Source organism: Balaenoptera physalus (genome assembly GCF_965194825.1).
Source record: "Balaenoptera physalus genome assembly, chromosome: 1".
Classification (NCBI taxonomy): domain Eukaryota; kingdom Metazoa; phylum Chordata; class Mammalia; order Artiodactyla; family Balaenopteridae; genus Balaenoptera; species Balaenoptera physalus.
Genome location: NC_138882.1, coordinates 170,253,191 through 170,278,218, shown reverse-complemented (window position 1 = coordinate 170,278,218; position 25,028 = coordinate 170,253,191). Strand labels below are relative to the sequence as shown.

The 25,028-nt window shown below is 52.1% G+C and overlaps 2 protein-coding genes and 2 long non-coding RNA genes across 17 annotated transcripts; 1 reads left to right on the top strand and 3 right to left on the bottom strand.

Moving 5' to 3' along the window:
- Nucleotides 1-241: 241 nt before the first annotated feature.
- Nucleotides 242-8,712, top strand: HPCA (hippocalcin; the record flags this gene model as incomplete). 4 transcript variants are annotated; one of them, XM_082463425.1, is made up of 4 exons in its annotated part: nucleotides 515-609; nucleotides 3,240-3,638; nucleotides 7,903-8,008; nucleotides 8,140-8,375. In XM_082463425.1, the coding sequence occupies exons 1-4, from the start codon at nucleotides 550-552 to the stop codon at nucleotides 8,235-8,237; spliced, it is 663 nt and encodes a 220-aa protein (XP_082319551.1). In that variant the 5' UTR covers nucleotides 515-549. The 4 variants fall into 4 exon arrangements, with proteins under 4 accessions (XP_082319549.1, XP_082319551.1, XP_082319548.1 ...); XM_082463423.1 differs by lacking the exon at nucleotides 515-609 and adding an exon at nucleotides 242-421 and having other exon boundaries at nucleotides 7,903-8,712; XM_082463422.1 differs by having other exon boundaries at nucleotides 518-609; nucleotides 7,903-8,712.
- LOC309661666 lies at nucleotides 7,000-8,021 on the bottom strand. Its single transcript, XR_014264150.1, has 2 exons — nucleotides 7,912-8,021; nucleotides 7,000-7,825 (listed from the first exon to the last, which is right to left on the bottom strand). It is a non-coding gene; the product is annotated as an uncharacterized lncRNA (long non-coding RNA).
- TMEM54 (transmembrane protein 54) lies at nucleotides 8,643-15,277 on the bottom strand. 11 transcript variants are annotated; one of them, XM_082463465.1, is made up of 7 exons: nucleotides 15,033-15,264; nucleotides 14,112-14,186; nucleotides 13,328-13,383; nucleotides 10,367-10,426; nucleotides 10,020-10,208; nucleotides 9,756-9,890; nucleotides 8,643-9,374 (listed from the first exon to the last, which is right to left on the bottom strand). In XM_082463465.1, the coding sequence occupies exons 1-7, from the start codon at nucleotides 15,046-15,048 to the stop codon at nucleotides 9,252-9,254; spliced, it is 654 nt and encodes a 217-aa protein (XP_082319591.1). In that variant the 5' UTR covers nucleotides 15,049-15,264; the 3' UTR covers nucleotides 8,643-9,251. The 11 variants fall into 11 exon arrangements, with proteins under 11 accessions (XP_082319591.1, XP_082319583.1, XP_082319590.1 ...); XM_082463457.1 differs by lacking the exon at nucleotides 13,328-13,383 and adding an exon at nucleotides 12,588-12,781 and having other exon boundaries at nucleotides 15,033-15,178; XM_082463464.1 differs by lacking the exons at nucleotides 13,328-13,383; nucleotides 14,112-14,186 and adding exons at nucleotides 12,588-12,781; nucleotides 13,984-14,105 and having other exon boundaries at nucleotides 15,033-15,146.
- Nucleotides 15,278-17,478: 2,201 nt separating this feature from the next.
- LOC309647141 lies at nucleotides 17,479-22,494 on the bottom strand. The gene is made up of 2 exons (XR_014255835.1): nucleotides 18,621-22,494; nucleotides 17,479-18,106 (listed from the first exon to the last, which is right to left on the bottom strand). It is a non-coding gene; the product is annotated as an uncharacterized lncRNA (long non-coding RNA).
- Between the last annotated feature and the right edge of the window lie 2,534 nt (nucleotides 22,495-25,028).

Here is a 25,028-nt window from a genome sequence, read left to right as displayed (position 1 = left end):
GGGGGCTTACACACCTCAGAACCCCCCCAGGCTGGAGATGCTCCCCAGCCCTCACTTACCGAAATCCAGTACAGGCACTGGGGAGGCTGGGGAGGGAGGGAGAGGGCTTCTTGATTGGAGTGGGGGGGAATAGGAGGAGCAATTTAGATCCACGTTGAGAGGTGGAATTCATTCTGAGAGGGGTCCTGGGCACGAGATCCGGTGTGGCGGGCGGGAAAAGGGGGTGGGGCTCTCTAAGGCAGAGGCGGGGTAGGGGGCGTGTCTGCCCCCCAAGACCTCAGGGACTGGAGGAGTGGGCGCTGCCCCCTCTCTGAAGAGCTCAGTTTGTTCCGGAGTTGAGGCGCAGGTGCAGGGAGGGTACCTATCGAGCCGCCCAGGATCCCATTTCCGCCCTCGGAGTGACTTGCGGCTCCAAGCCCAGGTAGGGATGGGGGAGGCAGGCGGGCGGAGCTGTCGGGGGTTGTCCCCGGCTTAGGAAAGAGGTGTCTGGGCACTGACTACCCCCACCGTCCACCGTATTCGGGCTACCTGAGTCGAGAGGCTGAGGAGATGGGGACCTTTGCCTTCCTCCCCCGGCGGGGTGCTCCCTCGGGAGGGGGGGCCGGAGAGGTGAGGGCGTCCCCTTCCCTCTCCCGGGCAGGGGCGGGGGCGGAGCCTAATCCTTTGCTCCACGCACTATCAGGGCTCGAGGGCAGAGAGAGGAACGGGGACCCCCGCCCCAGGGGAGGGGCACCGGGCTAACGCTGCAGGGCGTCTCCCTCGCAGTCCCGCCCCCCGCCCCCCGCCCGCCCCTCCGGCCGCCTCTGCCGCCGCGCGCTGCAGCAGCGCCGCCTTCCCTGCGCAGTCGGTGTCTCCGCGTCGCTGGGTGAGTGGGGGCTGCTCGGCCGGGGCCAGGGGGTGCGAGGAAGGGGCATCCCGGAGGTAGGGGGCCACGTCCAGGGCTCCCCAACACCGCCGCTCCCGTGCCTCCCAGGAATTTTCCCTCCGGGGACTCAGGGAGTGGGGCTCCCGCCGGGAAACGCGTGGCGCTATCCAGGGTCCTGACCGCCGAGTGGCCAGCCTGGGGAGTCGCGTTCTGGCCGCCTCCGGACGCCCCCTCCAGGAAGGGCCACGCGCCTGGCGCTTCCCGAGTGCTGAAAGGATTGAGGCGGGGGCCAGGGCGAGAGCTGGGGAGAGGACTGGAGAGGGTCTCCGAGGCGGGTTTCTCAGACCGAGCTTAGGTCCTTTCCATTTTGGGGACGGGGTCTTTGCGGAGACAGCAGAATCTTCTACCACCATCGTTTCCAAGTCTTCCAACTGAGGGGGGGGGGGGGACTCAGAGGGTGGCAGGGAGGAGGGGGCACTGGAAGATCTCTCCTGCCCAGCGCGTCTCTCTGCCTCCGCCCAGATGACCCAGTTCCTTGGACCTTGAGGAGGGGACTAAGGGACACATTCGGCCACCCCGGCCCCAGGCATTTCCTCAGTGCCCTCCCACACACTTGTTCAGTGGGTCCTCAGCCTGGGGCAAAAAAGGCTGATTTAGAAAGGAGGGGAACCAACTTACAGAAACATGCATGTGACACACTGCTGAGGACACACACAGGTCCCCCAAATGGCCACACAGGTACATGCCCCTCACACTGTAATGGGTGCATACCTAGTCACACGCACATATATGCACATGCACAGATATAAATTGAAATACACGGGGAGACAAATGCAAGGCAGAAGCCAGGGACACACACGCATACATGAGCACATGCACTTACACACGCTCACCCACATGTGCACATGCACACACAAGGAATAACCCCCTCACTCTGTCTCACAGCTGGGGGGGAGATTCACCTACACACATCCCTACATCCCTGTCCAGAACCGCCTGGCTGTCTCCTTTCCAATACCTTCCCCTCAGTCCTCCACAGTCTAACCTCCTGCACGAGGGGACCTTTCTGAACTAGATGAAAGGTAAGTGTTGGGGGAGGGTTGACTGGCTAGGGGTCTCCCTGGAAGAGGGGGCTGTCATAAGCCTGAGAAGGGCTGCAGCTCCCTCTCCTGGCACCTGACAGCACCCCGTAAAGAAAGAAAGATGGCAAGGGTGTCTGAGGGTCCCACGTGCAGCTGGCCATGTGAGAGGTGTAGGCATGGGAGCTGGCTTGTGATGGCATGTGTGAGACATGTGCGGTTGTGGGCTGGTGTGTCTCGATGCACAGGGTATGGGAGTTGTGCGTGCGTGGTGCTGTGTCAGTACATGTGAGTTGTGGAACAGAGGGAATGTTGTTGTGTGTGGAGGCACGGTGACCCTGGGTGGGTGTGTGCTGGTATGTGAGTGGCATGGGATCCATGTGTGGATTTGGTGAGCTGTGTAGCATAATATGTGTCAGTATGTATTCATTTGTTTACTGTTGGCATCTGGACACATGTAAATCTTTTTAATTTATTTAACACTTAGGTAGCACTTATATGTGCAGGCATCTTTCTAAGTGCTTCATATGTATTAACTAATTTAATCCTCACAACAATAATGAGGTAGGTACTATTACCCCCACTTTACAGATGAGGCAGAGAGAGTTTAAGGAACTTGCCCAAGGTCACATAGCTGGTAAGAAGCAGAGCTGGGATTCAAACCCATGTGATCTGGCTCTGGAGCCCAGGCTAACACCTACCTTATTCTGCCTCTTGTCAAGCACACATGGTGGGAGGGAGAACAGGGCAGTGTTTGGGTTGCAGGTGTATTTTGTGTGAGCAGGTGTATGTGAGGCAGTAAGGGGGCAGTGGGTAGGAGGGAGGAAGACCAGAGGGCCTTTCTGCACCTCCCTTGGCAACTCTGGGAGTTAGCCCTGTCACTTCATGGCTGTATGACCTGAAGCAGGTCACCTCACTTCCTTGAGCCTACCTTTTCATCTGTAAAATGGGCTAATTCCCAGGCTTCACTTTGTGAGGGTGAAATGGTATACCCTGGGAAGGCTCAGTGGCTGGCACTGAGAAGGGCCTCCGTAAAGGTGAGCCCCCTTCTCTTCCTCTGTCTCCAGGTCTGTTCCCTGGGAAAGTAGAAGGTCTGGGGAAATGGTGTGGAGCCGACACAGTGGCAGGGTGCCTGGGTATATGTAAGCTGTGTGATCTTGGGCCAGCTCCTCTCTCTCACTGGGTCAAAAGAGAGGCTGGGGTGGCTGGTGTCTGGGGGCACTCCTGGAGTGTTGTCAAGGGGCCAGGAGGGCCTGACCACTCCTCTTTGTCCCTTGACCCCCTCGGGGACCCAGGTGGGATTTGGCTTGGTGGCCATGGGCAAGCAGAACAGCAAGCTGCGGCCCGAGATGCTGCAGGACCTGCGGGAGAATACAGAGTTCTCAGAGCTGGAGCTGCAGGAGTGGTACAAGGGCTTCCTCAAGGACTGCCCCACGGGCATCCTCAACGTGGATGAGTTCAAGAAGATCTACGCCAACTTCTTCCCCTACGGTGACGCCTCCAAGTTCGCGGAGCATGTCTTCCGCACCTTTGACACCAACAGCGATGGCACCATCGACTTCCGGGAGTTCATCATCGCGCTGAGTGTGACCTCACGGGGCCGCCTGGAGCAGAAGCTCATGTGGGCCTTCAGCATGTACGACCTGGACGGCAACGGCTATATCAGCCGTGAGGAGATGCTGGAGATCGTGCAGGTGGGCCCCTGGGCCCCGCAGAATGGCAGGCACAGGGCCCAGCAGCTTGCACCTGCCAGTCCTCTTTACCCTCTCAACAGCCCTTGTGGGTAGGCAGTGGCAGGTGCTATTCTTACGGCCCATTTAAAGAAGTCTTTAATAGGAAGTAATTTCCAATTGAAAGTTGAGAAAACTTCCACATACCCTTTACCCATCTTCACCAATGAACATTTTACCACATTTGCTTTATCATCGTGTGTGTGTGTGTGTGTGTGTGTGTGTGTGTGTAATGTTTTCTTGTTCTGAACATGACCCTCTACCCCTGAATACATCAGGATAGATTTCCTACGAACAAGGACATTCTCTTACATAACCCATAATATGATTATCAAAGTCAGGACATTTAACATAGAAACAATGCTATTATCTAACTTACAGACCATATTGAATTCTGCCAACTGTCTCAATAATGTTCTTTATAGCATTTTTTGCTCTGGTCTAGGATCACACATTGCATTTAGTCATCCTATCTCTTTAGGCCACTTTAATCTGTAACAGTTCCTCAGCCTTTCTTTGTCTTTCAAGACTTGACATTTCTGCAGAGTACAGGCCAGTTATGTTTCACTGATCCTCATTTACTCATGAGGAAACGGATGCTCAGAGAGGTAAAGACACTTGCCTGAGATCACACAGACTGTGAATGGGCCACCTGGCTCTGTCGCCCACATTCCATCTGGATACCCAGCCACCTTCCAACTAATTGATTGAGAGCCCACTAAGAGCCTAGTACTGTGAGATGCTTATACCCATGAGCTCAGTGCATCCTTACAACAACCCCATAAGGCTCAGAGAGGTGAAGTGGCTTGCCCAAGGTCACACAGCATCTAAGTGGAGTCAGGTTCAACTTGGTCAACACTCAGAGCTGTCTCTTAAAAGGGGTCTGACTTTCAGTTCTGGAGTTGGCTTCAACTCTTAGGTTGCCCATCTGTAAAATGGGGATGGTGAGACTGATCTCACAGGGAGACTTAAGGACCTGATAGGAATGTCCTTTCTTAGAACAAATTTAAATATAGTACGTTAGCTTTATCTCAAAAACCTTCCAGAGTGCCCATCCCCTCAGCAGCATTGAGGTCCATCAGGGATCTGGTCCTATTTTACCTACCAGTTCCTTGTTCACTTTTTTCCTAAGCCTTTGTTTCTTCACCTATAAAGTGAGGGTGTTAACCCCTTCTTCCAAGGCTATTGTGGGTATAAAGCAGGATAAAGACTCTAGTAGATGGCCTGGCATATAACTGGCACTCAGTAAACATTAGCGATTGTCAGTTATTATTTTCTCCTCTGCACATTCTCTGCTCCAGCCAGGATGGCCTTTTCAACATCCTTGGAATGTGCCACTTTGTACAGGCTCTTGCTCCCTTTCCTTCTTCCTCTCTGAATTCTTTCCCTTCTGGTCCCTCAGCTCTGCTGTCTGCTCCCCCTCCCAACTCATCCAGCCACTGGTGGACTCTTGACTTTGGCTTCTGGGTCTGCTCTCTCCAGCTAGAGTAGAATGGGCTGCCTTAGGATGTGGTGCTCTCCCTATGTCTATCACTAGGGAAAAGACTTAATGATTATCAATGACTCCCATGGGCCAGGCCTTAACTCTCTAGTTGATGGATAGTGGGGGGTTCTGGGGGTCCTGGTGGAAGGGTTGGGGTAGCCAGGGTGGTGGAAGATCACTCAGGGATTGGGCAGCAGCTGGATACCAACTAATCTGTATGGATATTCATGTTTTACCACTTAGTGTGGTTGCCTGGTGTATACTGGTAAATGTCAGCCTTGCTGGAAGTTCCAAACCCAGGGCATTGGTCAAGCCAGTACCATTCTTTGGGCATCCTTGGGACCCCTTCCTGGCTGGCCTCTGCTATCTAGGCCCTGGGTTCCTTTACAGCAACCCAGCGGCTCCAGACGACCGGTGCAGACAGAACTCTGCAAACCCTAGTGACCGATTAATTACAAGTTGGCTCCATTGAAACAATGAGTGAGCAGTAATTCCAGACAATTAATTAGGAGGCCCAGGAGAAGGGCTGTCACAGGGGAGCAGTCACTCTCTAAGTCACTTGCTCAGTCCTTCTCAGGACGGAGCCCTGTGCCAGGTGGTGGGCACACTGGAAGGGAAGAGACCTCACCTCAGCCTCGTGGAGCTCCTACTCTGCTGGGAGAGACAAGTGTGCAGGCCACACTGACCAGCTCGGTGACAGGGGTGTAAAGGTGACATCTGGGAGTCCAGGGGACTGAAGGGCAGGGAAGACCTGAGGCTGTGGTGGTTGAGTAATGGTTATACTATGATTATGTTTACTGACCACTTACTCTAGCCAGCTATACACAGTATCTCATTTAATACTCTAGACAGTCCAAATGAGGGAGATATGATTACCCCATTTTACAGATGAGGAAACTGAGGTTAAGTACTTGTCCAAGGCTACAGAACAAGTGATTAGTGGAACCAGGCCACCTTACTTCATATACCCTGCTTTGAGGGGTCATTAGCACTCCACAAGCATCTATCCAGTGGCTAAGAGGGAGCAATTTCTAATCTGGTGTCTGCCATCAATTTCCTTTCTGAGCCTCAATTTACTATCTGGAAAATGGGGATCTCAATACCTGCTTTTCAGGGCTATTGCAAGGGTGAGAATAATGTATGTAAAGGACCTTGCACATAGTGAGTGTTTGTAAATGGTAGTTAGTATTATTGTTCCAGGCAGAGGCTGTACACTCTGGGAGACCTGAAAGGCGCAGGGGTATTTGGTTATGGCAGAATCACCTACTAGGGGAGGCCTGATGGTGGAGAGGTCAGCAGGGACCAGAGTGTGAAATGCCTTGAATGCCAAGGGCCAAATGTTTGGACTTGATAACAGAGGGCAGTGGGAGGTGCCAGCGGCTTTTAAACAGGGGAGTCCCTGTCAGATGCCAGGCACTGTGCTAAATTCTGTGGATCTGGGCACTAGCTAGATGTCCATGGTCCTTATCTGTATGCTGGGGCTGAGGAGCAATCCTACAAAGGCATAATTACTTCTGAGAGTTGTCCCCAAAGGAGGCTCTGGGGCAGCGTATGGGCCCTGACCCAGCCTGGATCAGAGAAGGCCTCCCTAAGAATGCTCCATGTAAGCTGAGCACCAAGGAGGAGTGGGAGGCAGCAGAAGGAGCGTGGGGCAGCATCCAGAAGGAGCTGGGTGCACGGCAGGCCCGGAGGGAGGCCTGTGTATGTTGGGAACGAGGGGGCGGCCCCTGGGCTGGGGACGTGGTGGTGGAGATCTGTGTTTGTAAAGAGGTCTCAGAGGCAGCGTTGGGGACAGACCCTAGAGAGGCCGGAAGAGACCACTGCGGAGGCCAAAGCCGGATCTGAGGCTAGGGAAGTTTATGGGATGGGAGAAGGAAGGCTTCTTGGAGGAGGTGTCAGTAGCAAAAAGCTGGCAGATTGAGGCGACGGGTCTGGTCCTTGAGCTCCGCGGCGCCGGGACCCAGCCCACAGGCCAAGTCCTTAGTGCTCTGTGTAGGCTTAGCGCAAAAACCCTCCTTCGAGTCGCCTCCGAAGCTCCTGCATCTGGCGGCAGCCGTCCTCGGCCCAGCACAGCCGAGGCTGTCCCCGCCCCGGGCAGGTACTCACGTGCGTTTATTTGCATAATATCCCCCGCGCCCTGTGGACCCAGCTGCCTCCCGCCCTCCAGCTCTCAGGGCGGCTCTACGCCCCCTGCCGGCCACAGTGGCATCGCAGCCCAGTGTCATCCCCTTCGCCCAGCGCCCCCTGTCGGCCATCGAGGGCGGGCCGCCCGGAGCCCCGAAGTTTCTGAGAAGCAGCTCTTTCAACCTGGGACTTAATTGGGAACCTGGGGCGTCCGGCACAAGCTCCTTGGCCGGGCGTTCCAGGCCCTTCTCCATCTGGGCCCCGATGTCCTCCAACATCTCTCCTGACCCCCTGCATTCAGCCATCCCCAAATTCTCGGCGTCCACACAGGGCTGCCCGATTTGGGGCCTCTGTACATGCAGATCCCTCTGCCAGCAATTCCTTTCCCACCGAGCGCTCCAAGGGAACTTGTTCAGGGCTCTCTCCAATAGCCCCCTCTTCTGGAAACCTTCTCAGTCACTCCTTCCAGAACTTCCCAGTTCCCCCATTCCTCCGTCACCCGCTCTCCTCCTCACCTTGGCGGGAGCGGCAATCGTCAGCGCACCTGGGGGCGTTTTTGGAAAGTTGGGGGTGGAGGGATCAGGCAGGCTCCCCCTCACTCCCTCCCCACCCGCACCTCAGGCCATTTACAAGATGGTTTCGTCCGTGATGAAGATGCCGGAGGACGAGTCGACCCCGGAAAAGAGGACTGAGAAGATCTTCCGCCAAATGGACACAAACAACGACGGTGAGGAGGCAGGGGCGGGGCGGGGCGGGGCGGGGCGGGAGCCACTCCCCCTTCCTCTCCCGCGGCTCGGCTCTGCAGCCCCTCGCTTTGCTGCTGCCTTCTCCTCCGTCACTGTTCCCCTCACCCCGCAGGCAAGCTGTCCTTGGAGGAGTTCATCCGCGGGGCCAAAAGCGACCCGTCCATCGTGCGTCTGCTGCAGTGCGACCCCAGCAGCGCCTCCCAGTTCTGAGCGAGGAGCCAGGTTTCCCCTCCCTGCCTTCACTGGCCCTCTCCCGGCTCTCAGCTTCCTCGCCCTTGTGTCTGTCCAGGCTGGGGGTCAGATTGCCACCCCCAGGGTCTGCACTCTGAGGGGCCTATGGAGAAAGGAACCCTGCAGCACCCCCAAGGCCCAAGCCCGCAAGTGGTTAGCACCCCCCATCCGGGAGGCAATATCTCCCTTTGGCAATGATAGAGACACAGGCTGTGGCTTGGTCTGCCCCTCAGAGTCAGCCCTCCCTTACCTAGCTATAAGAACTTCAGCCATTCCCCCTCCCCCACCCCCGCACACACCCAGCCACGAGGCCAGACTTCCCTCCGCCAACCACGGGGCAAGCTTCCCTGCCTCCACCCCAACCCTTGTAGATCTCAGCCTTGGTGGAGTTGGGAATCATGCCTGTCTTTTTATTTTGAGCGGAGAGAAGGATTCCAGAGGTTTGGGGGCTTGAGGAGAAACCTTCCTGGAGCCATCCTTCCCTGCAGGAGGGCCTCAACCTTGCCTGCTCCTGCCCTTGTTGGCCCGGAGGCCATGATGCAAAAGAAAAACCTCCTGCTTCCAGCCCCCCAGCTGTGAGTCCCATGAACCCCCGCCTGCGTTTCAGCATTTTGATGAACACAGACCCACTGACCCCTCTGTGTGTCTTGTCTCTCTCAGATACACACACAGGCCCACAGACAGATGGGCAGACACACCTAGAGCGCCACCCACTGTGTCCTGTGTAGGAGAGCAGCACAGGCCCCCGGCCGAGTCCCCTCCCCCGCTGCATGCATCCACGTGGAGCATCTCTGTTCTTTTTAATATCTTCAGAATAAAGTCTCGTTTCAGTGCAGTGGGCTGGGTGGCTGGAGGAGAGGGGTGAAAGACCCCCCCCGGGTCCTGGAGTGGCAGGGAGCCCTCTTGGCTGGCTGCAGGAATCCTGGCCTGATCCCAGTGCAGACTTGGCTGGAGGGCCGCAGTGGCCACAGGGCTTGGGTGAGGCAACAGCTGTTAAAGGGTCATCAGCCCAGAGCTAGTGCAGCTCGGCAGGTCATGGTCCTCCATAGGCTCTGGGCTCTCCCGCATCTGTGGAGACGTCAGAGGCTGCCAGGCCCACTGGGTCTGGGTCTCCTCCTCTAGGACATCCAGAAAGTGGGAGGAGTGGGGGGGCTGGGAGGATTTTTGGGTGAAGGGACGTCATTACTCTCCACTATGCAAGAGTCAGGCCATACCCTTGGAGTGCCCCCAATTCCAGCCCAGATACCTCTCCCCCTCCCCAAGACTCATCCTGGGCCTTGAGAGAGCCAAGTGTCAGCTGTATGACTTAGCTGGGAGATCTGAGTTCTCTGAGCCTCCAAGTCTCTCCTTTTGGTCCTGGGGAGAAAACTATTGCCCCAGTTTTCAAGGTGGGGGCCCTTTACAGAGGGGTGGGGACAGATCAGACTGAGCTCCCCAGCAGGGGCTCCCAGGAAGTATGAAGAGTCAGGGCTTGGGGGGGGGGATGGCAGGCCTTACCATGTGATGGCTGCTTTTCCCCAACCAGGGCCTCAGTTCCAGCAACTGGTGGGTGATCTGGGCACTGCGGACAGCAAACACACTCTCTGCCACGCAGAACAGTAACGAGATGCCCCAGAGACACAGGCTGGAGCTCTGTAGGGGGACAGGGGGCAGTGATGGCTGCCTGGGGTTGAGGAGTGGAGGGCTGGACTCCAAGAACCCTTCCCGCCTCTGATGAGCACCTCGCTGCCCTCCCACCCCATCCCAGGCCTAAGCACTTACGTAAATGCGAGTGGGGTCGAAGGGACAGTCGGGCGCCAGTGCCAGTAGTTCGGGGCCCCCAAAAGTACAGGCGGCCAGCAGTGCCCGGCCCTGGGTGGCAAAGGTCACAGCAATCGAGGCCAAGAGGCCGAGAGCACAGGTCAGAGAGAGAAGGGCACAGGCCACGCTCGAGCTAAACACTGTCCAGCGCTGGATGGAGGAGGCCACTGGTCAGTGGACATCAGGCTCGGCCCCATGGGCAGCTCTGGCCCCCATGGGGCCAGCCTCACCCCCTCCAAGCAGGCCAGGCCCTTGGGGGTGGCTGCTGCCCCTACCCGTACAGCCCCATCCCAGGAGGTACCACATACCAGAGGGATGCTGGGGAGGTAGCGTGATAACACGATGACTGCAATGCCTGAGGTGATGACCTGCGGAGGAGGCTCAAGTCAGCTCTGACCCCCTGCTGGAGGAGAGTGGGCAGGGGGTCAGGGCCACTCTCCAGCAAAGATTCCACCAACACCAACTCTAGCCCTCCACACCCGCACCCCCTGCTTAGCTTTGGTTTCATTACCTCCATCTGCATGGGGACACTGCCTCTTCATGGTCCAGCCCTGAAGTGACGTTTCTAAAACACAGTCACTCCCTGCCTACAACCTTCCATGACTCCCCACTGCCTACAGCTGCATTTCTCAAGCAGGGACCTGTGTATCCCAGGGCCACAGAGCCATGTCACAGGATATATATGACATGTTTCCCTGGAGTGGAAAAGATTTTGGAAGAAACTCAATAACTCAACTGGCAAGGAACTAAAAACAAAATTGTTATTTTAAAATAAACCAGGATACTTTATGGAGTAGAATTCAAAACCCCTAGGAGTATTTTTAACTATCCCAGGCTCTCAGTGACCTGGCCCCTGTCCCATCAGTATCTCAACTCCACCCTGGGCCAGGCTCTTTCCTCATCGCCCTGGATATGGACACCCACACAGAGCCTACTCTTGGTGCCACCTACACAGCGCTTTCTCAGGAACGCCCTTCCTGCTCCTCTTTACCTGCTCGGGTTCTCCCTCCTGCAGGCCTCCCTAACCACCCGTAGCCCCAGGACGCGGGCCCACCTCACTGTTAAGCCCACCAGCTGCCCTCTGGATCTTCTGGGTTCCACTCAGCTGGGCTCCCTCCTTCAGTTCCCTCACTTTATCAGGCAAGGGCTGGACCCGCGGGAGGCAGGTGAGATGAGAGGGGGCCCAGCAATGTCTGTAATTCACTGTGCAGCCACTAGTAAGTGCCTCAAACTCTCTGGGCTAAGCCTGCTCAGCAGGAATGAGCTCAGGGAAAGGACACTGGCTTTGGTGTAAGCCACAGATTGTTTCACATCCAGGTTGGCTTCTTTGTATCAGCAAGAGGTTGAGTGAATCCCTGAGTCAGTTTCCCCCTCTGTAAAGTGGGGAAAATAATGGCCCCGTGTTGCAGGGAGCTGTGGGGATTAACTGAGGAAATAAGAGCACAGCTGAAGTGGTCCAGCCCAGAGCCCATCTGTGGTGGACCTCCTAACCCCGAGCTCACTGCCTTGCCTGCCTTCCTCACAAGGTTGGTGAGACGAATAAACAACAATAATAGTAACCCCAAGGGACACTGCACATATCTGTACAGCCTAGCTCTGTCCCACTGACTGAGGCTCTCCTACTTGCCGGGGCCTGTGATCCTTGCTTTAGGGCCAGCAGGCTGTCTGAGCTTCATTTTGCAGGGGAGGGAACAGGCTTAGAGAGAGAAAGAAATCCCTCAGCCAGGAGGTGGCAGGGGTGGAACTCAGACACTGACGTGCAGATGTTCCCCAAAGGCTGTAGCCACCTCTGCTGACAGTTGGGAAAGGGCTTTACGAACTTGAGAATACCAGGCCCCTTCATTCATGTATTCATCAAACAGGTACTGACATCCAGTCATAACCATGTCTACCATTTATTGAGCACTTATAGTCCAGGCCTAATGCTAAGCTCCTGCCAGATTAGTTTTTTGTGTCTCCAGAGCAGACCTTATCCATTCCCACCTCCACACCTTTGCATTTGCCATTCTCCGTACTTGAAAGCCATCCCAGCTTCCTCTCCTACCTGCTGGCCCCAGCAGGCTTCATACCCAGGTTATGGTAATTGCAGCCTATCTTTGAACTCCTATTCATCCATCAATACCCACCTCAGGGGCCTCCACCTCTGTGAACCCTCCCAAGCTGAGCTGATGCTCCTTCCTTCTGGCCAACAGTGCCTTGACTATTTCCCTATTGTAATAATAATCCAAGCTCACAGTAGTGAGTGTTAACCATGTGCTAGGCACTGTGCTCAGCACTTTATGTGGATGATCTCATTCAATACTCATCAGGACCCTCTCAGATGGACACTGTTACCATCCCCATTTTATAGCTGAGGAAGCTGAGGCAAAGAGAGGTTGGGTGACTGGTGCCGTTGGTAAGTGGTGGAACAGGGGTTAGTACTTGGGGCTGTCTGCCTGCCCACCCCAGGCTGTGGGTGGGGACTCATCGAAGACCCTTCCAGCCCCCTCCAGCCCCCTCCTGCCAGTCACCCTCCCAGCCTGGCCATACCACGATGGCGGAAGTGACAGAGAGGATGTTGACCACACAGTACTGCAGAGCCACAGCATCATGGGGGGCTGCCACATAGCGCAGCACCGTGCCGTGGAGGAGAGCGGCTGCGATGAAGCTCACGTGGCCCAGCACCACCAGCACCAGCCCCGTCTTCATCAGCATCTTCCGGAAGTCACCCACACTCAGGCTACCTGTGAGGGACAGCCATGTCAGGGCCATGGGTAGGGCTCATCCTGCTGGGCAGAGGAGAAAACTGAGGCCCCTGCAGGAGTGATGGACATTGGGTTCTAAATCTATTTCTGGATGACTCAAGGCCAGTAACTTGTCTTCTCTGTGCCTCAGTTTCCTCATCAGGAAAAGGGGTTCACAGTGCTTTCATGAGAATCCTTGGATCTCTAAGGTTGGAAAAGCATACAGGTGGTACTTAAAAAAGGGTAGTAGTCCTTGTTAGTGTTCAAGGTCATGCGTGGCACAGTCCGGATTTGAACCCAGGTCTCTAGCTCTAGACCCATGATCCTTCCACTAAGCTTTGCATCCACTGATACTTTTCATCCATACATTTGTTACATCAATGTTCACTGAGTGCCTGCTCCATGCCAGGCCCTGAGGTACCACAGAGAGCTTGATGGTCACTGCCCAGGCCCCAAGGAGCCCCTAGTTCACCGGGCAGGGATCAGGTTCTATTCAGGATTCAGTTTGGTGTAAAGGGCCTGGCACACAGTACATACTCAACTCATAATTGCTGAACTGACTCCAGCAAAATACTCAAACTTCTGAGTCTTCATTTCCCCATCTGTAAAATGGGAAGAATAACCCTTGTTTCCCAGTGGGGAAGGAGGGTCCCATGAGGAGATGGATGGGAAAGTGGGGCATACCCGGGGGGTGCTGGGAAAGCGAGCTCTTGGTGCAGGGGCACTAGGCAGGGACATGAGCCAGGGACTCATACGCAAATCCTCTCTGAGTGTCCAAGTGGCTACTCGGCCCCTATCTGCACACCCCCAGGATCAGGAGCCCTCCTTCCGGCTGTTCCAGATCTGCTCTTTGGAATGTCCCCTTTGGGTCCTGGCTCTGCACCATGCTGGCCCCTTAGGCTCACCAGCCCCCTCACTCTAGCCAGCTCTGTGAGACTGGAAGACTGGCCTGGCCCCTAGAACTAAACAGCCTCCCCTTCTTCCTTTAGCTGCTCGTTGTGGGACCTGTGAGTCCCTTCCTAGACCTCAGTGTCCCCATCTGTGGCAGCAAGGATTGGGTCATGCTTCATACACGAGAGTTTTGCAGCCAGAGAGAAAGAGAGAGAGAAAGGAAGGAATCCCTAGACTGGATGTCCCTGGGGGCGCTGCGCCCAGAGGAAGCCCCCGGGAGCAGAGAGGGCTGGGGCTACTCAGTCACAGACCCTCTGTGCAACTTTGCACCAGCCTCTCTCCTTCTTGGGCCCCAGCTTCCCTATATGTAAAATGGGAAGGGGTTGGTCTAGCCGGTCTCTGAGATCCTTGGAGCCTTCAGGACCCTCTGGAGCTGTACCAGATCGAGGAGAAGCAGAGGGCAGACGATGGGCTGGACAGGCACCGTGGGACTGGATGGCATCATGAAGATTAACTGCTGGCCAAACCAGAAAGGGCATGGCAGCTTTGTCCCAGGGGCCTGACCCACTTCACCCCATCCACCCACCTACCTGGCCACCCAGACACCACACCCGGCTCAGGGCTGGGCTCATGAACAACAGCATCCCAGGACCAAGACTTGGTCAAACTGGAGGTACAGTGCCAGCGTGGGGCTGTGCCTGGAGCACTGGACAGAGTCTCAGGGCAGTCCCTGGCTCAGGATGGTTCTAGGAGGTGGTGCTCCCTCGCCACTTTACAGATGAGGAAACCGAGGCTCACAAGTTCTCTTGGCTAGAGAGTAGGGACTCCCCAGGTCTGTCTGATGCCCAAGAGCAGCATCATTGCGTCCAGGGAGTGAGGGGAGGGGACACATCAGTCCCACTCCTCTGTCTGGATCGTGTTTGCCAATGGCCCTTCTCACCTGGCCCGGTTTGGGGGAGTGGAGGGTATGGGAGCTGGAGCCCTTTGGGAGGCTGAGGAAGCCAAGGGCAGGCAGCCTCTGGTTCAGAACTCCCGGGCTCTGAATCCCCTCCCTGTGCTCTCCCTTCTGGGGGCAGTGGGGGTTGGCTGCTCTCCTCCCACCTGGGGGGTCCCTCCTCCGCAAGAAAGGAGGGTGGGGGGCAGTGGGGGCGGGCGAGAGGCCGTGGTGCTACCCCACATCGGAAGATACCAGAAGCCCTCCTCTCGCTCAGTGCTGAGGAAACTGAGGCCCAGAGCAGAAAGTGACCTGCACAGAAGGCGGCCTGGACCCCGGGGTTCCGGGCGCCCACGACAGTGCTCCGCCCCTGCCAGAGGATATGGGGCGGGTTCGGGCCTCCCGGGCCGTCCCCCCGCGGCTCACCCAGGCGCAGACACATCTCGGCTCCCGAGCTGGGTCTCCGCGGCGGCTTCAGCGGGGCTCCAGACGCTGCGGGCGGCCGGGCGGCCCCACTCCCATACTGGTCCGCAGCCGCCGAGCGCCCAGCAGAGCCCGCGCCGCGCCCACTTCCCGCCTCGAGCCCGGAGCACCCGGCGCCCGGCCGGCCTCCCTTCCCGTCACCCCCTGGGCGGCCCGGCCCCGGGAGGGCCCCGGCGGCTCGTTTGCATCCCGGGCCCGTCCGACCGGCTGGGCAGCCCTTCCTGGCCCTCCCGGCTGAGTCACAGCGCTGGCCCCACCCACCCGCCTCGATGCCGGCCGGCACCCGGCCAGCAACCCCCCGCAGCCCACCCCGCTCCAGTGATGCCCATTTTACAGATAGAAACTGAGGCCTAGAGGAGCTGCGATCGTCCGGGCTAGGGAGTGAGATGGGGGCCTGATGCGTGGTTGTCACGACCTGGTGGGCAGCTGGACAGGAAAGCCCCGAGGTGAGGGCTGGGAATCCACTTCTTTCTAGAGGATGGGGAAGTGCAACAGTGGGTGGTGAAAGAGCACTACCTAGGGAGCCAGGCTCTGTCCTTGACCTGCGCCGTGACCTCAGGTTTCCTCCCTGCCGTGGCCTGAGGGTCTTCGGCCGCACGCTGAGCAAGGTGCTTTACTTGTGGGGGTGGAGATGGGGGGGTCTCTGTTCCCTTCTCAGAAAATCAGGGATAATAATTCCTGTCCCCTAAAGTCATGGTGAGATACAAAAATGAGGTAAGAAAACACTTTGAAAACCCTCTAGAGTATCTTTGCAAAGTGCAGACTTCGCAGGAGCACCTAACAACAGCGTTCCTATTCCTGGCTATTGGTTACTGTGCCCCTTCAATGTGCCAGAACGACCCTTTGTTTCATCCTCAACATGTAGAAATGGACTCACACAAGAGTGTCCAGCGGAAGAGGTGGAGTAGGGGTCTCAGTGCCCTTTCTCTAATGTGGCCGTGCTGTGGCTGCCAGCCTGGGCTCTTGGCCCTCAGGCAGGCCTCTGGGAGGCACTTCCGTGGTATCTGGGCAGCATCAATTCACAGTCTGCACCCCCTACCCCACTGGTCAGTGGCCTTGAGGGTAGGGGCTGGCTTGATGCATCTAACACCAGCTGTCCACTGAATGCGTGTGCCTTGTGTGTGGGGCACACAACTTACTGATGACCAAGTCCACCTCCCAAGGGCTGCCCTGGAGAGCACGTGTGGTCACTGCAAAGCCAATGTCAAATGTCATGCATGTGCATGCATGTGGCTTCTCTATCAGTGTCAGGCTGTCCCCTTGACACTGACCCCAACTGGGGCAGTCTGGAATTAGGCTGGGGACCCAGACCTTTTAAATGTCTTTGCTTTCAGATGAATAAATGAGGGTTCTCTCTTTCTATCTTTAGAACAATACTGAGAGTTAAAGATTATTACCCCATTTTACAGATGAGAAAATTGAGGCCCAGAAAGGTAAAGAGGCTTTTCAAAGAGTACACAGCATGTATCATTGGTAGAGCTGAGACTTGACTCCAGATCTGTTTACCTGTGAAGGCTGCTCCTGAGTGTGGTGGGGGACAGGGGAGCCATAGTCTCCAGGGAGTGGGCCTACTCTCTGGGGCCTCTGAGGAGGGAACGGCCCACCTGTTTCTCTTCTGACACAGTTTCCCAGCCATGGCCCAGCCTTAGCGCCCTGAAGTTATTGCCATTTCTCTTTGCTTATTGCCAAGTGGCCAAAGTCCATTCGTCTGAGTTGTCCAGTGTCCCTTGCCTGCGCCTCACCCTTTTGCACACTGGCTAGGGTTCTGGGGTTCTGGAAAGAACCCCAGGCTACAGCACTAGCCCCTTGTGCTCCACCAACTCACTGTGACACCCTGGCAGCTCACAGCCCTTCCCCAGATCTCAGTTTCCCCATTTGTCAAATGGAGATAGTGATTGCCTTCCCAGATTTCTGAGCGATAAAAAGACTTGAGAGATATGAGACTTGGTTGAAACCTAGCCAGAGAAATACAAATAGAAATTCTCTCTCTTCCTGGAACACTTAACAGCCAGGTGTGGTTCAGTACACTTCAATTGGACTCTGGGTCTTCCAAGGGCATGGCCTCCCCGCCAGGCTGCTCAGCTGGGAAGGGGGTTCAGGCTTCCAGTCCCTGTGCAAGTCCTCTTCACCTGAGAAAGGCTTTTTCCTCCCTGATTATTAGAATACTTTCTCCCTCTAAGTAGAACAATCACACACGGACCCTACCATATTCAATTTTGTGTCTTTCCATACACATACATAAAACGAAAAGCCAAGTGATCATGCTGAGAGGAGGAGGGGGTTGAAGGGGACTTAGGCATATTTACAATGACAAATTATACATGGTGTGAATGGGGAGTTTGTTATTCTTTGTATATTTTCTTTTACATTTCTTTTTTTTTTTTAAAAAAAAGCTTATTGTAGAAAACAGAGGAAAAAAACAGCAAAGTATAGAGAAGAAATCAGAACTACTCATAATCCTCCCTATCCCCACGGATAATCAGCATTCACATTTTGGAGGGTTTTTTCCTATGTGCGTATGTAATTTTCTCCTCTGAGACTCTTGACTCCCGGCTTTACTCTGCCACCCCTTCTCATCACCTTGATCTGTTGCCCTCTCTGCCATCCCCTTCCATCTATCAAGGACTTGGGTTTCCAGATTTTGGTGAGGCAGTCATTCCAAATTGCCCTGCTTATCCACGTGAAGGACCCTCCAATACTCTTCCTTGACCTCCTCAGTGACCTTCATCATGACCCCAGCCATCCTCTCCAGGTTCATGCCTTGAACGGTCCCCTCTGAAATCCCAGCCTTGAGCACCCCACAAAGACTTCTCTGGCACCATGCTGGTCTTTTGACTCCCATGGCCTCATCCTCTGACTTCCCAGAGGCCACCAGCCCATTCTCCTTTCTTCTGTTCAGTTACCCCCTCCTGGCTTCTTTACCACCAAGCCTACATCACAAGGTTGAGCATCTGAAGGCCAGCTCACTTGTCCAGGTGAGAAATGAGAAATGTAGGGGACTTGGACCAGGATGGTGGCTATGAAGATGGAAAGAAGAAGGGAGATTTGAGATATGTGATTAGTATGCATGTTAAAATTTGGAAAGCACTGTTCTAAATCCACTCACCTTGCTCCTTCTCCCAGTCACTCCTCCAGCTCCACATGGACCACACTTCATCCCTCATCCTCTTCCTTTCTGCCAAGTCTTTCCCGTCAGCCTATAAACATACCCAAGTCTCTTCTGTCCTAAAAAAACACACCTTCCCTTGGCTCCCTTTACATTTCTACTTACTGCTTTTGTACTTCCTTTCCCTTCCCCTCCAAACTTCTGAAATGAATTATCTTTACATGCTGGTTCCATCTTCTCAACTACCACTTCCTCCACACTCCACAGCAGTGCGGTCCAGCCCTCTGCTGGAAGAGCCCTCTTATAGGTCACCAGTGACTTCTGACTACACTGAATCCAATGAAGCATTTCAGTTCCTAACTTATTATTATCAGCCACTCTCTCCGTACTCCTGTAACACATCTCCTTCCCAGTTTTCCTCCTACCTCTGGCTGTTCCTTCTCAGTCTCCATTGTAGACTTTTTGTCATCAGCTCAACCTTTAAATATTGGTATTCCTTTGTATCCTTGCTGCTTCCTTTATGGGTTCCATTGGTTAATTCATGTAGTCTCATGGCTCCCCTTTTATATGATGATTCTCCCAGACTAGACAGCTCCCCTGAGGATCAGATTTAAATATCCAATGATCTTACCTCTCCACCTGGGTGTCCAGTCACCTCAAGCTCAACATGTACCAACTTTTACCCCCTACTGCTTCTTGTGTATGTTCTATCTCAGTGGGTGGCATCACGAGGTACCCAAGCCAAAAACCTGGGATTCATTCATAACACTTTCCTCTCTTTCTACATAAAGTCAATCGTCAAGTCCTGCCGATTTACATCATAGATATTTCTGTAACTAGTGCTTCCTCTTTGTCTCTGCTACTATTGTCCTTGTTCATGCAGCATCTCTTTCCCCCAATTGTTTTTTCATACTACTGAGTAATCTTCCTAAAGTATAAATCAGATCACGTCACTCTTCTGCTTAAAATCAGTAACATAAAAGAAATTTAAGAAGACATAAATAAATGGAAAGACATCCTGCGTTCATGGATTGTAAGCCTTAGTATTGGTAGGATGGCAATTCTCCCCAAAATTCAAGCTGCCTTTTTTTTTTTTTGGCAGAAATTGACAAGCTGCTTGCAAAATTCATATGGAAATGCAAAAGACCCAGAATAAGCCAAAACAATCTTGAAAAAGAAACAGGGACTTCCCTGGTGGTACGGTGGTTAAGAATCCGCCTGCCAGTGCAAGGGACACGGGTTCGATCCCTGGTCTGGGAAGATTCCACATGCCATGGAGCAACTAAGCCCGGGCACCACAACTACTGAGCCTGCGAGCCACAACTACTGAGCCCGTGCACCGCAACTACTGAAGCCCACACGCCTAGAGCCTGTGGTACGCAAGGAGAAGCCGCTACAATGAGAAGCCCACGCTCTGCAACGAAGAGTAGCCCCCACTGGCCGCAACTAGAGAAAGCCCACGCACAGCAATGAAGACCCAACGCAGTGGGTCTTTCTGAGGCACTGTCATGTGCCAGGCTCTCAGGGCTTTACACATATTAACTCATTTAATCTTCACAATAACACAAAGAAATGGGTACCATTGTTATTCCCCATTTTACATTTGAGGAACTGAGGCGCGAAAGAATTTGCCCAAGATCACAAAGCTAGACAGGGATAGAGCTTGAATCCAGGCAACATGACCTCTGAGCTTATGTACCTACAGCTTTGCTAAGAGAGATAGCCTGTAGCCAGCAATCCAAGCTGATGCAGAGTCTGACGGTCACATGCTTTGCAAGATTGAAAAAGCTCATCTATTCATGTCAAAGCTAAAGTGAGTGGGAATAAAGGCAGGGAGGTAGGAAGCCCAACCCCTCCCAAACCCTTCCTACCTGTTCCCACTAAGAGGACAGTGACCCTATGTAAAGAGCCTTCCACTGGGATGCAGCCTAGTGGTCAGGGACAGCCAGCTGTGCCTTCCCCCCATGCCTGGTGTTCACAACTGCCTCAAGGCAGAGGTGAAGCTGGAGGCCCTGAGCTGAGGACTGGGAGGTCCTGTTGCTAAGACCCTGCATACCAAGATCAAGGTCTAGATTTAGGGACCATAATTCATCATTCTTCTGACTTGGTTATTAACTCATGGAGTTATCCAAATGTGAACAGCCAGAAAACTTACACAGCTTTTAAGGGAGTGGTTCTGTGAGAGAAACCCAATCCTGGCACGTGGAATCCTGTAATTGATCAACCCCGGGGGCAATGTCTTGGCCCCAAACAATACCAATCGGAAATCCTCAAAATTCTTCTAAGATGTGGCCACAGTTACAATGGTTAGATGAGATTCCCCCAACCTGGCAGAGCAGCCAGACTGGCCTCATTTTATCAAAGCAGGGAATCCTTGCTGTTCTCACTCTGCAGGATACAATACACACCACAGACCACTGGGTGTTTTTTCCCCTCCTCTCCTGTTCCAAATGGGATTGCTTACTTATAATTACCTTGTGTTCCATTCATCAATGCACCAAGGTATTAGGGGCTGATTAACTTTATTGTTTACCTATAGCAGTGTTTCCCAAACTTTTTGGTCTCAGGATCCCTGTACACTCTGAACAATTGAAGACCTGAAAGAGATTTTGTTTATGTGGATTACATTATTGATATTTGCAATATTATAAACTAAAATTAAGAATTAAAAATAATTATTTATTAAAAACTAATAAACCCATCAATGTTAAAGTAAATAATACCCTTTTCAATGAAAAATAATTACATTTTGCAAATCGAAAAAATGAGTGAAAAGAATGACATTGTTTGACATTTTTGCAAATCTCTTTAACGTCTGACTTAATAAAAGGCAGCTAGAATTCCCATATCTGCTTCTTTATTCAATATGTTGAGATATGTTGTTTTGGTTGAAGTACATAAAGAAAATTCAGCCTCACACAGGTATATAACTGGGAAAAGGAGGCGTATGTTAAAAGGATTTTCAGATAATTGTGGATATTCCTCTTTGATACTCTACCTAAACTTGACAAGTCATAGTTTTGTAAAATTTAGTTTCAGTGTGGAATCTGAAACCATATCTGTCAACTTTCCATTACATTAAAATACATTGGTCTATCTTGCACTTTGAATTCATCCTTAACCTGTGCATGATTTTGTACAGTCATGTGTTGGTCACTTGGAAAGTATTGATTGGTTCACTGAGTTATACAGATCTTCCAAATGTTGACACATTTCATTATACAATATAAAAATCGTATATGTTAATGTCACCACTAAAAGTCTTTAATATTGGGAAGCTGCTAAGCTCATGGCAGTGGAAACCAATTTTCCAAACATCTAATTTTCACTCAAAAGCTCGAATTTTATCTTTGGCAGCAAATATTGTCAATTTTTTTCCCTTGAATTGACAGGCTCACTTCCTTCATTTTAGAGAAAATGCCTGCAAAAAAACCTACATTTCCATAACCACAGTATGTCTTTCAATCCTTCTTTCAAGTAGAAATGGTGCTCATGAAAAAAAGCAGCTAGTTCATCTTGTAACTCAAACAATTGCACAGGTGCTTTTCCTGGAGACAACCATGGTACTTAGGCAGACAGCAGAATTCTTCCCATTTTGTCAAAATATTTAAAAGAAGTATACTCAAGGGTAGAGAGTTAATAAAGTTAATAATATTTACTTTACAAGTCATTCTTAAATAAATCTGGTATATTTATTTTTTTTGCTGTGCGTGCACAGCAGTGACGGATACAATGACTACAAGGGTATCCTGGAGTCCCTACCTTTCATAGTGCTAAGGGGACGGCTGTTTGACCCACCATTGCTTTTCCACCATCAAAACTGGAAAATAACATCTTAGAATTATGATAAAAATAGTTTTGACTTCACAGACTCCCTGATAAGGTCTTGGGGATCCTCAGAGGTTTGCAGACCACACTTGGAGAACCACTACCAATGCTTTATTCATCAGTTAACAAATATGTATCATGGGGCTTCCCTGGTGGCGCAGTGGTTGAGAGTCTGCCTGCCAATGCAGGGGACACGGGTTCGATCCCCCGTCTGGGGAGATCCCACATGCCGCGGAGCAACTGGGCCCGTGAGCCACAACTACTGAGCCTGAGCGTCTGGAGCCTGTGCTCCGTAACAAGAGAGGCCGCGATAGTGAGAGGCCCGCGCACTGCGATGAAGAGTGGCCCCCACTTGCCACAACTAGAGGAAGCCCTCGCAAAGAAACGAAGACCCAACACAGCCATAAATAAATAAATAAATAAAATTAAAAAAAAAAAAAAAGTGTTTGCAACTTCCTATACATTAAAAAAAACAAAACAAACAAAAAAAATATGTATCATGCATCTACCATGTCCCTAAATAACACCATTCCAGGCCCTGAGTTTTGAGTAGTGAGCTTTATATGAGTTACTTAATGCCTCTGCTCTCATATGGCCTACATTCTTGTAGACAGAGCAGAAAATTAATATATAAATGAACAAGGTTATTTCACCTAGAGAAAAGTACCTTGGAAAAATAAAACTCTGTACTCCTTGAACATTATATAGTAATGAATGTCAATTATTTCTCAATAAAACTTAGGGGGAAAAAGAAAAGAAAACTGGATAATTTAATAGAAGGAGGCTTTGGGGTAATTTATGTTCACGGTTCAATATGGTGTCCACTAAACCCTGTGCCTATTTAACTTTAAATTTTAATTATGTAAATTAAATAACTTAGTTTCTCAGTCATACTAGCCACATTTTAAGTGTTTGGTAACCACATGTGGCTAGTGGCCACCCTATTGGACCATGCAGGTATAGAGCATTTCCATGATTACAGAAAGTTCTACTAGACAGCACTGATTTAGACAGACAGAGAAAAGATTTGAAGATTTGAGGACAGAGTATTGAAGGCAGAGGGACCAGCAAGAGCAAAGATCTACTTTAGTGCCTTGAAAGAAAAGGAAGAAGAGCAGGTGGCTGAAGTGCAGTGATTGAGAGGAGAGTGGTAGGATGTGGTATCAGAGAGATGAGTGGGGGGACCTCGGCATGTTGGACATTGTAAGCTGTGGTGAAGCCCTACATAGGCCACTAAAGAGAGGTGTTTATTTTGTTTTGTTTTTAATTTATTTTTGGCCATGCTGCATGACTTGCAGGATCTTAGTTCCCTGCCCAGGGATTGAACCCGGGCCCTTGGCAGTGAGAGCACCACCAGGGAATTCCCAGGGAGGTGTTGATATGACCTGATTTATGTTTTTGAAAGATCACTCTCTTTGCAGTGTAGAAAATAGATTTTAGGCGTAGATGTAGAGGGGCCAGTTAGGAGGCTACTAGATGCAGGGAGTGACTGTGGAGATGGAAAGAGGCTGTTTGATTTAAGATATATTTTGGAGATAGGATGACAGGACTTGTCGATGGAGAGAATATGGAGAATGAGAAAAAGGGAGGAATTGGAAATGCGTTTTATGTTGTTGGCTTGAGCAACTAGGTAGATGATGGTGCCATTTATTGAGATGGGGAAGACTGGAGGAAGAATGAATTCAGGGGAGTGGAACTAAGGGCTCTTCTTGGGTATATTCAGTTTAGATGGCCATTAGATGACAAGGAGGCATTTGGGTACACAAGTTGGCACTTAGCGAGTGGTCAGAGATGGAGATATATATTGTTGTTACTGACATTATCATTGACATGTTGATAGTATAAAAGCCAAGAGACTGGATGAGATCACTCAGAAAGAGGGTGCAGATGGAGAAAAGACCTTTGCCCAAATTCTTAGGCATGCCATCATGAAGGGTCAAGAGAGTGGAGACTCTTAAGAAGCTGAAGAATTGAGAAGGTAATAGAGAAAGTAATCTGGAAAGATAGGAGATAGGTGTCAGGGAGTAGGGTGCTGAAACGTAAGGTCTTAGAGGTAGTATAGTTACTGAAGATGGCAAGGTCAAGGGTTTGACCTTAGAATGGGTAGTTGAAAACTACCATGTGGGGTCTTAGCAACAGGACCTCCCAGTCCTCAGCTCAGGGCCTCCAGCTTCACCTCTGCCTTGAGGCAGTTGTGAACACCAGGCATGGGGGGAAGGCACAGCTGGCTGTCCCTGACCACTAGGCTGCATCCCAGTGGAAGGCTCTTTACATAGGGTCACTGTCCTCTTAGTGGGAACAGGTAGGAAGGGTTTGGGAGGGGTTGGGCTTCCTACCTCCCTGCCTTTATTCCCACTCACTTTAGCTTTGACGTGAATAGATGAGCTTTTTCAATCTTGCAAAGCATGTGACCGTCAGACTCTGCATCAGCTTGGATTGCTGGCTACAGGCTATCTCTCTTAGCAAAGCTGTAGGTACATAAGCTCAGAGGTCATGTTGCCTGGATTCAAGCTCTATCCCTGTCTAGCTTTGTGATCTTGGGCAAATTCTTTCGCGCCTCAGTTCCTCAAATGTAAAATGGGGAATAACAATGGTACCCATTTCTTTGTGTTATTGTGAAGATTAAATGAGTTAATATGTGTAAAGCCCTGAGAGCCTGGCACATGATGAGTGCCTCAGAAATGTTAGCTTTTATTCTTCATTATTCTTTCTGCAAAATTTATCCCTTTGACTCTGAACTCAAGGCTTGGGAAAATAGCCAACGCACACAACCCCCTGACGAATTTTCATCAAGTCCCCTAAGCATCCCACCTACGTCAGGTACATGGTCTGAGCTTCAGGAGACCCTGGCCTTGAAGCCGCATCTCAGGGAATGCTGACCTCCTAGCCTCCTGGGAATGGAAAATCCCAGGATTCTCCCAACAGTTGGAAAATCCTCACTGTTCTGTACCCCACCTCAACTCAGCCATTTCCACATGTTAGGGGCATCACTGGCAACACTCCAC

Bases quoted from the DNA above. Each gene is read 5' to 3' on its own strand.
- TMEM54 (XM_082463457.1), bottom strand. The intron at 9,891-10,019 runs GTAAGTGCTTAG...GTCCCCCTACAG, and splicing joins TCGACCCCACTCGCATTTAC to AGCTCCAGCCTGTGTCTCTG. The intron at 9,375-9,755 runs GTAAGGCCTGCC...GATGTCCTAGAG, and splicing joins GGAAAAGCAGCCATCACATG to GAGGAGACCCAGACCCAGTG.